Source organism: Crocuta crocuta, unplaced genomic scaffold, assembly GCF_008692635.1.
Source record: "Crocuta crocuta isolate KB4526 unplaced genomic scaffold, BGI_CrCroc_1.0 scaffold5, whole genome shotgun sequence".
In the NCBI taxonomy this organism is placed as follows: Eukaryota; Metazoa; Chordata; class Mammalia; order Carnivora; family Hyaenidae; genus Crocuta; species Crocuta crocuta.
In genome coordinates, this window is record NW_027530500.1 from 887,643 (window position 1) to 902,851 (window position 15,209).

Genomic DNA, 15,209 nt, shown 5'->3' on the forward strand with positions numbered 1-15,209 from the left:
GGTGTGGGGACGCAAGTCATGGCCAGAGCCCGGGGATAGTCCCTTCCCTCCACGAGGTGCCGGCTACTCTTGCGCTGCCAGAAGCTGGCTTGTCTCCTCCCGTCCGGCCTCCCACCGCCCATGCCATGCCAGCACTGCAATGGCCTCGCCTCTCCCCCCCACTCTGCCTCCTCTCCCTTCAGCCGCACTGCTCGCCCAGCCAGGCCGTGTGCACGAGGCACGTGAGGATCCTGGTCCAGAGAGGAGAGACGGCCCGGCAGCCAGAGCCGGCCGGGCGCTCACCCCAGGAGCTGCATCTGCAGGCCTCTTGGGGTCACAGGAGGGAGGAGGAGGCAGCCAACCCCCCGGGGGCAATCACAGGGAGTCAGAGCTAGAATCCGCCTGGCAGTTTTGTGAGGCGGTAAATCCCCCATCTGGATTCAGTGCTGGGTCATTTTACTGCATGCGCTGTGTTCCCCAGGGCTGCCTCATGCACATGCGGCCCTTTCCAAGGCCAGCAGCCAACGGGAACAGCAGGACTAGGCCACAGGGTCCGCCAGGCCACGCACCCTGGGGTGACCAGCGTCTGGCTTAGAGTCAGCAGCAGGCAGTTCTGACGGGGCTCAGTGAGCTAGCCACAGCAGAGCAGGCCACAGGTCCCGGCTCCGGCCACTCCTGAAGGTTGTTTCCTTTCAGTAACGTGGACCCAGGCATCAGTGAGGGGGCTCGCTACCTTGCCCTGCGATGCCCCACGGGCCCTGGGGTGGGACAGTAATCAGAGCAAGACTTTGGGGAAGCAGGGATCCCGGCACCAGCCCCAGCCAGCCCACCAGCAGAGTCTGGTGCACTGGGGGTCTCCCCTGCCGCCCCCAGGCAGGTTCTCTTGAGTCCTCCCTGTAGTTCCCAGGTATACCCGCTCAGTGTGGCGGTGAAGCACTAACCATCCAGATTCTGGCCTCACAGTGTGGCCTCTGTCCTCATGAAGGGGGTTCCTGGGCCATGGGAGGGCTAATGTGCACAGGTAGGGTGGCAGGGGGCATGAGGGCCCCTTAGGGAGCTTCCCTGGCCACTCTGGGACCGCCTAAGGTCAACCACTGCAGGAGAAAGTGGCCGACACTGCATGGCATCCATCCTCTCCCAGTGACTGTGTATCCAGAAGCAGTACAGCAGCACTTTTCTTTTCCTTCTCTTTTCTTTGAAGACTTTGTAATTCTGACCATACATAACAGGGCCCTCACCCACATAAGGGAGCTATAGCTCTGTCAGCCCTGTCGAGAAAAATCTGCCTTTATTTCAGAGTCTGGGTTTAGCGGGGCTGGGCCCTTGTTCACTGAAGTCCCACTGTGGGAGCCCCACAGTTCAGAAAGGAGGTGAGAGCAGCAGTGTGCCATTTCGAGATGCCAGCCAGCTGGCGGTCTGTCGTGGATGAACAACACAGAGCTGGCCCTTTCCAGCGGCCCCTCTGTCTCCCAGCACCTGTTCTAGATGGCAGAGATGTTACTTTGTTTCAGTTACTTAAATAACATACAAGAAGTTACTTTGTTGCAGTTACTTAGATAAGGTGCACTCATCACCAACAACACAGAAACCTGTAAGGGCGATGTTAAAGTAACGTACCCCAGCATGCCCTGGACTTACACGTTGCTGTAAGTTTGAAAATGTTATACTAAAATGTTAGAAAGAGTCCATAACCTCACCATCCTGAGGCAGCCACCCAATCATGTGCATCTTCCCTGCTGGATGGTGATCACAGAGTGCCGTTGAGGGAGGGCTTGGGCTCATCCTCACGTCATCACCAGTGGGCATCTCTGCCATGGGCACAGTCCGTGCTGTGCGCCCGCCGTCCCCTCCCTGCCTGGCTGCCACATCTCCCGCAGTAGCTCGCTCTTTCACACTTTCTACAGCGGCTTTGCCTCCCCCCCTGCCCTCTGCCCTAGCCAGGTTTAAAGTCTGGGTTTGGGGTCAGAGCCCTGGGCTGCCAGAAAATGTTCAGGAGTGGGTGGGTTCAGGCAGGAGTTTCAGATCAAACCCACACCTCGGGACAGAGAAAGGAAAATGAAGCTTCCTCTGGCCACTGGTGTGACCCATGGGAGGGGCAGGAGGCAGGCGCTTCTGGGGCAGCGATGACCAGTGCAGGTGTGGGCTCTGGCCATGGACCTGTCCCTCCACCTCTGTGAGCCCAGTCTTCACATGACGGATACAGTGGGAGCTATGCCGAGTCAGGGTTGTGGGCCGACTTGCCTGATACCCACAGGCAGGTGGCAGGAGGGAGAGGGGCTCCTGAGGACAGAGCGAGAAGGTACCGCCTTGCTGATCCCAGCGCAGGAGCAGAGCGGGGGCCGCCTCTTAGACACCACCCACCTGCCCCCCCTTCTCCTCCAGGAAGGAACTCAAAGCTCATTTGCTGCATCTTTCAGAACATTCCCATAGGCTGTNAGGGCTACAGTTGTCCTATAAAAACTCACACTTAAGACTTTGGAGCTGGCCACTGCCTGACAGCCGGGTTTGGACCCAAGAACAAGATACACTCCTTGCACACTAGGATCTTCCATGATTGTGGGGTGCCAAGCCAGTGCACACACAAATGTCAGAGCAGCTAAGTTCTCAGAAAGCATTAAACCTAATGTAATGAACTCAAGAATGCATGATACAAGTGATAAATCCTGCCAGGTGTCAGGAGTGATTGCAGGCATGCCGACTAGAGTTATTTCACAGCACAGAGTTTCTTTGAAGTCCCGGGTCTTATCTTCGAAGTCCATGTAAACACTGCACTGTGTACCATTTCACTTTGGAATTCATCTTCCTGTGGGAGGACCAGGACCCTTCTCAGTCTGGCCCTGCCTGCGCCTTGAGCCTCAGGTCGGGACAGGCTGAGCCCCACCATCTCCGAGGAGCCTTCCTGCTCCTGCCCCACCCAGTGCCCTCAGACCTCTTCCCGTTTGTCCCCTCCCACTGCCCTTGTTTACCCCACCCACCAGCCCAGAGCACTTGAACCCTGAATAACTGAGAGCCTGGAACTCCTCCCCTGTGAAAGGGGAGAAACGCCTGCCTCCCGGGCTGTGACTGGCATGCCGTGCACCTGTAGCCCGCTGGGAGGGACCTGGGGGCATTGCCAGCCCGTGTCCCTTGCCATGCCCGGGCCCTGACCGGATGCATGGTGGGGAGCACCCACTGGTGGTGAAGGCCGTCTCATCACCCCTCCGGTCCCAGCATGTTCCCTGCTCGGGAGCAACAGTGTCAGCCCTGCTCCGTAGGCACAGGTGAGACAGTCTGGGTGGGATGTGTGCTGGGAATTCCTGGGCGTGCCCCAGGACATAGAGACCTGTTCTGACGTTGGGTACCATGGCCACCCACTTCAGCCAGAACATAGCACAGGGCTCTGCTCAGAGAAGGTGCCAGAAGCTTGGCACCCCAACAGAGCATAACTTGCCAGCCAAGTCACTAAATAGAGTCCTTGCATTGGGATTGGCCCTATTGAAGGGGAGCCCCAGGAGTGGAGCTGACCCTGTTTGCACCCCAAGACTCCCCTGGATGGGATGAGCAGCCCCCCTAGATGGGATGCTCCAGCTTGGGAGAAGTTGTGGCTCCCTCCTGGAGGCCACAGAAGCAGCTAGCTCGTTAATGCATGGTTAGTTCACAGCCAAAGGCAGCCTCTACTGGCCTGGAAAACTGGCCACCCTCACCATCCCCAAAGGTGATGCCCATGGGGGGTCCTCCACAGATCTCTCCCTACTCACTGTAGGAGTGCTAGCAAGTAGGAAGGGGAAGTGAGAGGGGCAGAAGGAAGGGCAGTAAACAGCTAGAGTTGTAGGCAGGGGAGGTGGGAGGGGGGTGTTCCAGGCAGAGGGAGCATGAGAGCACAGGTGGAGGGGACTTTGGGGAACCAAGGCTCCCAGTTTGGCACGAATGTGTTTACCTTCAAGGCCTGCTGGAAAGAATCTTGGTGTTATTTGTAAAACTTTTTTAAACTTATTTATCACAAAGGGTTTTGTAAACTTAGAAAAGAATTTGCATGACGAACATAAGAAATAAAACATAAAATAACCCCCCACCCCCATTGGATGCCTTAAGAGTGCAGATGCCATCGGTGTGACAGAAGCCCCCATGAACGGGGGCCACCCCCAGAGATCTCCTGCCCCAGTCCACACCGTGGCTAACCTCTGCCATGAATGGTCATGTGTATCACCTCGTCACCTTTTCTTTTTTTAATGATTTCAATATCTGTGTATCAGTCAATAGTATTTTCTTTGGCTGTGTTTATATTTTGAAACTCTAAACAGTATCATTATACTCTATTACTTTTTCTTCATTTGCTTTTTCTCTACAGCATCTTATTTCTCAAATTACCCCGAGCGGTTGTAAATATAGTCTGTTCGTTTTCATTGCTGAGCAGTACTCCACTGGAGGAATATAGCCCTGTTTATATTCACATGCCGTGGTGGCAGATGCGTGGTTGGTCTTGTCCACGTCTTCCAGTGCACTTGAACAGGGTTTCCCTGGGCTGTGTGCCTGCGTGAGGAGGCCTGGGTCACAGCTTTCCAGTGAAGACGCTGCGTCACAACTGTCCCCGACTCAGGTCCCACACTTATGCCTGTTTCCTCATACCGTGGCTCACTGTGCAGCCTCCCCAGTGACTAATGAAGGGGAGCACTTTCCATATGCTTCTTTGGCCAGTTTCCTCATTGTTCTGCTTTTCATCCGTTTGGTTAAAACAGTTTATATACACACTTCAGGACAAATAGTTCCAAGAGGCTGATAGTAAAAACCAGCAGATCTGCTTTTCCTTTCCAGCCTCCCCAAATACCGCTTGCAGCTCTTTTCAGTATTCTTCATGTATTTACATCCGTTATTTCTAAATAATTTATAGTGTTATTTCTTGATTTATTGACTTAAACATTGTCTATTTGCTTTCTCTTTGGGTGGATGAAGATTAAATGTTCTTAAGCCCTTGCACATCTTCCTCCAGACCCCACCCATCCTCCAAGCAGAGGAAAAAGCTCAAGTTTTTATTAAATCAATAGTCAGTATTTACATTACGATGTCTCTAAAAGCATTGTTTACTTCTGAGCCTAATAGAATACCCTCTTTTTTATATTACTTCCTGTTTTTCCTGGAATTGATGATTGCCCTATTTTTTGTTTTTTACTTACTTTGTTTTTTGTCTTCATAGACATAATTTTTTCCAAGTGATTCCAAAGATCTGCTGTATACCTACCATTCGTTTTTTTCCACAAACGCTCTGTGGCGTCAGGTAATCCATCCAGGCCCCTTTTTTCCCAGAGCCCCTCCTCCTCTGCTCCTGGAGGCCCAGTGGGATGTGCAGCTGACACCTTCCACCCCTCTCCTGGGTTGGAGCTTCTGTGTCCCACGCTTTTGTTATTGTGATTGTTTCCTAAAGGAGATACGTAGTCCAGTATCTCCCTAAAACAAGATTCGTGGGAAATAAACGTCCCAAGTCTCTACACGTCTGAAATGTCTCCACTCTGTCGTCACATCTACTGGATAGTTGGGTGGGGTCTGACATGTCACTGGTCATTTTCCGCCACCGTCTTGAAGCCAGTGCTCCACTGATTCTTAGCATACGATGTTGCTGCGGAGAAGTTGGCCTCATTCTGACAGCCAGTCCTCTTCAGGTATTCTGTTGTTCTATGCTGCGTGGGTCATCCCTGTGACCCGGGGTCTGGTCCCCACATTCACATGCCGGGCACTTGAGGCTAAATGAATAGCATACTGTAGTTCTCATTATTTCCTCATCTCCTCCCCTTTGCTTCCTCATTCCTCTCTTTTTGGAAACCTTGTTGGTTGGCACGGAGGCCCCCTGAACGTACAGCTCCTGCTGCAGACTGATAGCCAGAAAGCCCCCTGTTTCGTGGGGGACCCCAGATGTCAGAGCAGGAAGAACTCTGGGCAGTGACCCTCCAGTTTCCCATGAGGTAGGGCTGGGGAAGGGGTTAGGTTGCCCTGGTGGCAACTGTCGGCACAGGAGGGCAGGTGCCGGGGACACCACTGAGGCTGCAGCCTGTGGTGTTTGGCCCCTGCCCACCTCCTCTGAGCCCGGAGCCCCTCGGCACCTTCACAGGATGTGCGTCAGGTCACATCTTGTGGGGTGTGGGCGGTGATCAGGGGCTCTTCTGCCCCCATGCCACACCCTGCCCTCTGTTCACACCCCCTCTTTTGTCGGACAGTAAACCAGAACGTAAACAGCCAGTGTGTCTGGGGGTGTGTATCACAGACAGACAGGGCAGAGGAAGGGAGCTGGGAGCAGGGCCTCTGGGCAGAGGGTGGCCAGGACACAGGCCTGTGGCCGGGGCTGTATGCTCGAGCTCCTAAGGAGGCTGACAGGCTGCGGGTGTGTGTATCTGCTGCACAGGCTCCCACGCTGGCCAGGCAAGAGCAGGGTAGTCGCCGGCCCCTCGAACAGCTTCCAGAATCTGCTTGAGCCCTTTTTCTCCACTGTAGGCTATGGCTGGGGGACAGGGGGAGGGGCTGCCCGGGCCGTGGCAATGTCCTGCACAGAGAAGTCACCACAGAGAGGTCACCCTAGCACGGGTGAGCCCCACCCTTACCCGGTGGGGCCATCCAGGGGTGCAGCCAGGAGAGAAGCCATGTAGCACAGGGGGCTGTGCCATCAGCTCAGCTCAGCTCGAGGGGTCTCAGCACAGCCTGGAAGGAAGCTCCAAGGACCAGAAGACTCATCGGCATCTCCTGGAACTGGCTAGATACAGACACCAATGCAGACTGTCCCTTGGAGGCCCCTCAGTGACCCCATAGCGACCCCATTCATGGAGCCTTAAGCCCTCAGACACCCAGGCCCCTCTGGCAGACAGCATCAGCCCAGCTGTCTAACCAGGCACAGGCCGCTCACACCCGAGCTCATCCTGCCTCACGACTTGCTGTGTGACCCTGGGCAAGTCAGACACCCTTCTGGGCTGTGAGCAGAGGGACCTGTGGGCAGGCCTCCCATCAATCCTGGCTGTCCAGGTGACAGCTGTAGGTCACTGGGTGGACGTCACCTCCCTGGCTAACATGTCAGATGCACGGCCAAGGACTTTGGGGATGTCCATCTGCGGCCTCCCCAGGACCTGCAGGCACCAGCTGTGATGGGGCAGGCAGCCCTGTTCCCATTACAGGGACCTGTGAGGGTCTGGGAGCAGCTGGGGCTCACAGCGCCGACCCCATGGTGGGATGGAGGGCAGTGCTGACGCAGGACCTCAGGCTGAAGACCGAGGGCACACTCTGGGGAGGGTGCTGGTGCTCTGTGCCCACGGTGTGTTCTTGCCCTCAGAGGTCGTCTTTGGGGCCATGTTGAACTCCCAGCTGGCCTTGGCTGGACCCATGTGGACATGCCTCTCTGTCAGTGGACACCTCAAACTCTGCTTTTCTGTGTCCAGGAGGAACTACCACGCTGGCCCAGTTCTATACGAGGGGTCAGGGTCCCACAGGTTGGGAGGGGGTCTCCCTGGGGGCCTAAGGACACATGTGAGACCCAGCTGGGCAGAGCAGTGGACACATTCCTTTATGTGCATGTTTCCAGGCGTGTCCCTGTGTCTAGCACTTTGTGCCCACGTGTCTGTCTTGCCCTCTTGACAAGCACTTCTCATGGTCAGGCTTTATAAATGTCTTACACTTCATTCCTACAAAGTTGACCCTTGAACAAACTGACCTTTCTTGTCCTGGCCGCCCACCCCACCTCAATGCTGAAGCCATTGGGGACCTCTAGGCCACTGCTTAACCTCCGGGCTTGGTTTCCTCTACTAGGGGCTGAAGGTGCTATGTGAGGTGACCTCCCTGAGGCACATTCTGCCTTGGATCCTCTGACCATCTCAGTCTTGACTCGGGGGCACGTTGGCCCTGCTTAGCACACACATAGGAGCCAGCTTCCTTCCTGCCCACCCCCTCCCCTGAAGGAGGCTCTGGTCAAATGAGCTGAGAGGTCAGTGTGAAGTTCCTGCTGTGACACAGGCCCCAGGGGGAGCCCTGTCTGCTTCACAAGGCTTCCCTGGGAGGGAGGTGGTGCTGTCTGAGGTCTGCAGGATGAGCCCAAGTCAGCTGACGAAGCAGAGTGGGAAGACAGCATAGCTAGTGCCAGGGCCCTACGGTGTCTCCTGGGAGCCAGCAGGAGGGTCGAAAGGAGGTGCAGTAGTCACAGAGGGTGCAGGTGGCCTTTTGTGCATCTTCCAAGGGCAGCAAGAACCACTGCACTGTGTTCTACAGGAGCTGGGGTCTGATGTGGGGTGCAGGGTTCTAGTAGGGGCTAGAATATGGGCTGCCTGCAGAGGCTGGAAGCAGAGGTCACTGCCTAGGCTGGGGCACAGTATGGGGGTGGGGGGGCTTCCAGGTCAAACAAGGACCTGAGCAGAGAACACAGACTAGATCCCAGGCTTCAGGAAGGAGTCAGGAGGCAGGATGCCCTTCCTGCTCTCTACTCCTTGCTGAGAAGGGGGCCCCTGACTCCCTCTGGCCAGGTGCTCTCTCCACTGTCTGCCTTGGCCACCCCCCACTTCTGGTGGCACAGTCCCAGCCAGTGGGAGCCCCTGCTCCCCTGTCTCCTCAGCAGTCTGCTTAATGCGACCAGCCTCCATCTGCCCCCAGGAGCCACCGGCTAGCTTCCCCTCTTCCCGGGCTATGCTTGGGGTGGGGGTGGAGGAGTCCCAAGTCCCCTAATGAAGGTGCTTCAGAACTGCCACCCTGAAGTTTTCTAGGTGTCTGTCGGTCATACCCCCCACTGCGTTTGCTTTTGCCAGTCGCCCTGCCCAAGCCCCCCTGGGAGATGTGCAGTCGATCAGCCTGCTGCCTGCAGACCCCCTGAGGTGCCCTATGCCTCTGCAGCTCCCCAAGGGGGTAGCGACACGGGAGGTGGGTTGGTTGGGGTTCCTGTGCATCTGCTTCCATGCTGCTGTCCGGGGTGGGAGGGGAGGGGCAGCATTCCTGGAGCTTTTCCTCCGGAGTGGTGTGTGGGGCCCAGTGGGCTCCTGCACCCACCCCAGCCCTGGTTGGCCTTGGCCTTGGACTTGCCCCACCAGGCACAGGCTGCCGGTTCTGCCGGCCCTGGAGGAGAGGCCTCCTAGAAGGACACACACACGCCTGTCACTGGAACATCTGGAAGTCGCCCCCTACCTGCTCCATCCTGGCCATATCAGGGCAGTCGTCAGGCTAGGCAGGGACGTGCCTGTCATACAGGGACTCACTTCCCTGAGTTATGGACGCCCCTTGCATACAGTACGAGGAGGTGGCATCTGGAAGGATGCCTGACTTCCTGGGGTGGAGACTGCTTCTGGGAGACAAGGTCACAAATCATGAGTTATGGGTCCCCTGGGAGTCCTGGGTTGGGCGGACTACTGGTTGCCATCCCCCACGGGAGTAGGCAAGCTGTGGGCCTGTGGGAGGCAGACCTCACACGGGGTCTGCCACTGTGAGCAGCTCCTTACGCCTCTGGTCCCTGGGGGCACCGGCGCCCGCAGCTCCACCCCACCGCAGGGCAAAGACAGGCTGCCCTTCTTAAGGAGGGGGCACAGAAGGGCGGCCTTGGGGTTCAGGGGAAGCCACGGGGCCAGGCACTAAAGGACCCCACGAGAGTCACACCTGGCAGACATGACAGTGACCGTGGTGCCCTTTCCAGGCTGTGTCACATCTCATCTCCTGGGCTTCTCATTCAGAAGTTGCCGTTTGGAGAAACTAAGCATCACGATTGGTATCAAGTGCTTGGGCTCCCACCTGTAGCCCCAAAGCAATCAGATTTGGAGCTCCAGCTTCCTCCCTCCTTCAACTCCAGCCTCCTCCCAAAATGGTCCCTAAATACTCTGCCTCCCCACTTGTGCCCTCATCTTACCCCTCCGTCCCCATCTCCTTACAGGAAGTTCTACTACATCACCCTGCTGCGAGACCCCGTGTCCCGCTACCTGAGTGAGTGGCGGCACGTGCAGCGGGGGGCCACGTGGAAGACGTCGCTGCACATGTGCGATGGGCGCACGCCCACGCCCGAGGAGCTGCCACCGTGCTACGAGGGCACGGACTGGTCGGGCTGCACGCTGCAGGAGTTCATGGACTGCCCCTACAACCTGGCCAACAACCGCCAGGTGCGCATGCTGGCCGACCTGAGCCTGGTGGGCTGCTACAACCTGTCCTTCATCCCCGAGGGCAAGCGGGCGCAGCTGCTGCTGGAGAGCGCCAAGAAGAACCTGCGCGGCATGGCCTTCTTCGGCCTGACGGAGTTCCAGCGCAAGACGCAGTACCTGTTCGAGCGGACGTTCAACCTCAAGTTCATCCGGCCCTTCATGCAGTACAACAGCACGCGGGCGGGCGGCGTGGAGGTGGACGAGGACACCATCCGGCGCATCGAGGAGCTCAATGACTTGGACATGCAGCTCTACGACTATGCCAAGGACCTCTTCCAGCAGCGCTACCAGTACAAGCGGCAGCTGGAGCGCAGGGAGCAGCGCCTCAAGAGCCGCGAGGAGCGCCTGCTCCACCGCGCCAAGGAGGCGCTGCCGCGGGAGGACGCGGAGGAGCCGGGCCGCGTGCCCACCGAGGACTACATGAGCCACATCATTGAGAAGTGGTAGTGGCAGCCGGTCATGTGGGGCGGGCGGGGGAGGGCGGGGGGCGGGACAGGGGAGGGGAGANGGTCTGAGGCATCCACCCGTGCAGACCACCCCCCACCCCTGAGCCCCCGAGAGCGAGCCTGAGGGATGCCGCGGCAGGCCTGCACAGGTGGGGCACATGGTGTCCCTGCTCTCCTGGCCCCTGCTCTCACACAGTGGCCAGCCTAAGGTCTGCGACGAGAAACAGCAGAGAGTGCAGATCGGACCTGGCGGCCAGGAGCGGCCTACACCCACTGTGCACGCCTGCTGGCTCTCTCCCCCGCAGGCCAGCCTGGGCCCAACACCAGCTCCTGGCATCTTTCCAGGCCCAGGCCACCCAGGCATCCCCTTGGCCTCCAGTGCCCCTGGGCCTGAGTGAAGCCCCTTGAGGTGTCCTCAGGAATGGAGCTTCTAGCTCACCCATCTTCATGGTCAGGGCCCACCCCACCTGAAGCCAAGACGACCAGTCCTGCCCCTGAGAAGCCCACTCTCTCTGACCCAAGGTCAAAAAACACACTCTGGCTTCTTGCTTTGGGTCAGGAGATCAAAGCACACCTCCTGGGGCCCCTCCCCCCCATCTCCCATAGTCCTCAAGCTAAGGAGGGCTGCAGGGAGATGGGCCCACATGCACTGTCCCCTTCTGTGGAGAGAGAGTGGGAAGGAGTGGGAAGGCTGTGTCCAAGCACCTTCCCGCCCAGCTGGCCTTTGGGGGGTGACCACCAAGCCAGGCCAGCTCAGACAGAGTTTCCCCTGTCCCATTTACCTTTCTGACCCTCTGAGATTTGGTAACAGACTGGCCCTGGCCCTGGGGTCATCACTTAGATGTTTATTCAGGGCTCATACCCACTGTTCACACAGTCCCATGTGCAGAAGTACAATCAGGCCTCCATTGGCTAGAACCCGGCAGACTCTACCTGCTGTCCACGAACCGTTCTTGGGGCCACTGTGGTTCTGCATGTCCAAGAAAGGGGACTTGGGCTTTCTGATTATCGCTTATAGAGTTGGAAGAAATGGCTCTCAGTGGCTCCCCAGTACCCAGATACACAGCCCTTCCCACCCCGCCTCTCCCTGCATTTCCCTCTGCCCAACCCCTGACCACAAGCAGGTCAGGCCCTGTGCTTGGCAGCCCTGCAGATTGGAGAAGCCATGTTCTGTATCCATTGTAGACACTTCCCCCCTGCCTTGCCCGCCCTGTGCTCCAGGAGGCCAGGCTACTGCCTTCTCTGGGGGTGTTATCCCCACATGAGGCCCAAGACCTGGGATCAGAGTGTGAGGTGGACAAGTGCCCTCTCCAGAAGAGGACCCACACGTGCCTGGAGGCTATGAGCCTCCCTCGTGAGGGCAGTGAGGGCCACGGCCAGCCTGTTGAGGGCAGCAGTCTCTCGGGCAGATTCTCCCAGGAGCCCTCCTCCCTGCCCCAGGTTCGCCTCGGCCGCCCCAGCTGTCCCATCCCAGACATGTGGGGGCGGGGAACCTTCCATAGCACAGGAAACACTGCAGTGCTGTAAATGAGCAGCCCTTAGTCTTCGCCTACGTGGCATAGGTATGGTGCCCATACCTCCTGCTTCCCACACTGACCACTTTATCTTACAGTCCACAGGCTGTGCTTGGCCGGCCGGGCTGGGCATCATGCCTATGCCACCCAGGATCACCCCCAGAGTGGTGGTGTCATGCTGAGCAGGCGGGCACCCAGGTGATTTAGTGGTTCTTTCAATGGGTAGTGAAGGTCAGCATGGGGGTGGGGAGGGGGAGAGATCTGTTCTGACACTCATCCTCTGGGGTGGGCGTGCTCCAGGGAGGAGGGTGGGATGTGTTCATGAGAGCTCTGGGGTCTCGGACAAGCACGTGAGGTGCTGGGGACTTGCTGTGGCCTTCACCAGGAGGTGGTCAATGCCCACTCCTGGTGGGAAGCTCAGCCCCGTTCTGCCTGAGTCCCTGGGCACCCGGCCCTCCCGAGGCGGGCTTCCTGCGTGTGCCCCCTTGAGTGTAGGATCTGTTTTGTACATATTGGAATGTTTTAACTTATGATCCGTTGTCCCAATTCACACGGAAACACGGGTCTCTCCTTGGTTTCTTTGCTGCATCTGGAAAACGGTCCCGTGTGGGGCCCGTGCCCAGGCCAGCACCCAGAGACAGCAGCAGGCGCCAGTGCCCTCGGCCCCTCACGCCTCCAGCCCGGCACTTCTGCTCAGGCCACCCTGCATTGAGGTGGAAGCTTCTCGTGCCTGCCATGTCCTCCAACACCACCACCGGCTGGGGATCCACTGAAGGGGTGCCCCGCCCAGGGGCTCTGCAGGCAGCTGGGGGGACAGAGGCAGCACACGGTGAGCAAACGGCCCACTCCTCACACAGACCTGCAACATCTCCTCCTGGAGGAGGAAACAGGGACGGCAAAATTGTCCGAGCAATGAGTCTCTGACCTTTTTGGGAACTGGAAGTGTTTAACTTGAACCCAGGAGCGTTTAAAGCTTTATTTATTTATAGCTTCTTCTTAAAAAAAAAAAAAAAAAAAGTGTTGAGAAGAAATCTTTTGGTTATCCATACAAGAAAAACGAGTTGATGATGGAAAAGCAAGTCATAATCATCTAATTGTTTTTGTCTAGGTCAAGAATGAATGTTAGCAGATGAAATAAACCCTTGACAAGGAGCCTTGAGTGTGCCGTGGTCTGTGGTAACAGCCATCGCCCAGCGTGGTGTGGCCAGACCTTCTGTGTTTGATTTTCAAAATGAGCATCCGAGCAGAGGGGTGGAGGTTGGAGCAGGGGCTTCCTAGGTGGGGGCAGCCCAGGAAGAGAGGAGTTCACGCACGGAAGCAGCCCTTTGTGAAAGCAAGAGGTGTGCCTGTCATCACCACGAAGCACGGTGTAGTGATCGTTAATGGCCACACTTGGAAACAGGAGCCCCAGCCTGAAGTGAGGCTGACACACGCAGACACCATGTGCTTCTCGGGGACCTCTTTCTCCTTAACTGTTAATTTGGAAAGACTTGCGGATGACATGGACACCCATAAATGCTCACCCTGGGTTCACTCAGGTTAACGTTTTGTCACGCCCTACTGTCCTGCACTCCTACTTGCGCTCTCTGCACACACACATGAGGACGCAGAGATACACTCAGACACACGCACGTTCTTCTAGAATATTTGAAAGTCAGCTGCAGTCCTCAGAATTCTCCCCAACCACATCAGCACATACGTCCTAAGACCGACATCGTGCTATGAAACTCCACCCCATTGTCCTCTCCCCAGATCTAACATCAACAGTACTACGAGCTAACGTACATTCCCTGTCTAAATTCCCCACGGAGGCCCGTGGTGTCTTCAGGTCTTCTTTGTGAGCCGAGGACTATGTGGGCTCAAGGATCCTCTTCTCCAGTCTTCTTTCACCAAGCAGAGACCCAGAGCACACCACCCACTGTTCCCTTTCTTGGCACTGACATTTTAACATCGGCCATTTGTCCCTTAAAACGTCTACATGAGTCTGTCTTCTCATGATCAGATTCAGTTAGGGGCACTGGAGTGGCTGTCAGTTGAGCGGCCCACTCTTGATTTCCGCTCAGGTCAAGATCCCAGGGTCATGGGATGGAGCCCTGCATTGGGATTCTCTCTCTCTGTCTCTCGATTTCTCTCTCTCCCTCTGCCCCTACCTTCTGCTCTCTCATGAGCTCTCTCTCTCTCTCTTTCTCTCTAAAATAAAAACTAAAAAAAAAAACAACATTTGGGCACAAATGCCACACAGATGAGGCTGTTTTGACTACTAGCCCTGATGGATTTTAGTTCTTTTGATGAGACCGGGAGGGCCCTTACTCATCTTCTGGGTCTCAATGTGACCACAGGGCTGATAAAGGCGCCAGCTCATTGCCTCTCCTTCAGGGAAATGATCTGTTGTGCTCAGAGCCAGGGCCAGCTGACGTGAGATGGTGTTATAGTGGGGGCTCTAGTGCACCAACCTTGTTTACCACGAGGGTCCTGGGGAGACCCGGCAGGCTGTCAGTTCCCAGTTACTGTCACGTGCAGAACTCTAGAAAAGCTACTTTGGAGCTAGTGGGCCTAAGAGGGTCTCCTACTCCCCCCCCCCCACAATGTGTGTCTGGACACTCCTACCTNAACCCAGGAGATGGGGGTCACCCCTAGTTCCCAGGGGGCAAAGGTGACCGCGCACGCCCTCGCCTGAGTTTTTCCACGTGGGGGAGAGAGTGAGGGGCAGACACGGCTGACCCTTCAAACCCCAACCTTGCTGACCCTCTGAATCGGTGAGGGGGTGTCTCTTTGGTAACAGGGCCCCCGCAAAGAGGCATTCTGCACAGAGCCCCAGTGTGGAAAGACCTGGGCAGCCACACACCATCCCCCTGCCCTATACACACACACACCTCGATTTGCCCCTCCCTGAACATTTCATCTGGAGTCCGCAGCCTGGTCCCCCATCTGGGAGCACAAGACGGAAGTCAGTCGTGGAAACCCCTCCCCGCCAGGATGAGAGTTCTCATCTTCCTACTTCTATTTGAAGTTGGAGGCCCCCTTTCAAGCCTTCCTCCTGGGCCCTGCCCCATTCACCCCAGCCCAGCGGTGGGCTGGGGCCCCGCCCCCACGCAGCAATTGTGAGCCCCGCCCCTCCCACGATCCCTGGACTCTGGGTTCAGAGCAGGGCCCCA

General features: G+C 57.0%; 2 protein-coding genes across 2 annotated transcripts in view; both read left to right on the forward strand.

Moving 5' to 3' along the window:
* The window catches only part of HS6ST1 (heparan sulfate 6-O-sulfotransferase 1), a 41,002-nt gene extending 30,430 nt beyond the window's left edge, over positions 1-10,572 (forward strand). Inside the window, exon 3 of the mRNA XM_077766784.1 lies at positions 9,833-10,572. Coding sequence (XP_077622910.1) covers positions 9,833-10,541 — 709 coding nt within the window. The 3' untranslated portion in view covers positions 10,542-10,572. The remainder of the gene's footprint in view (positions 1-9,832) is intronic.
* The window catches only part of POLR2D (RNA polymerase II subunit D), a 450,734-nt gene that overhangs the window by 34,093 nt on the left and 401,432 nt on the right, over positions 1-15,209 (forward strand). The window lies entirely within an intron of this gene.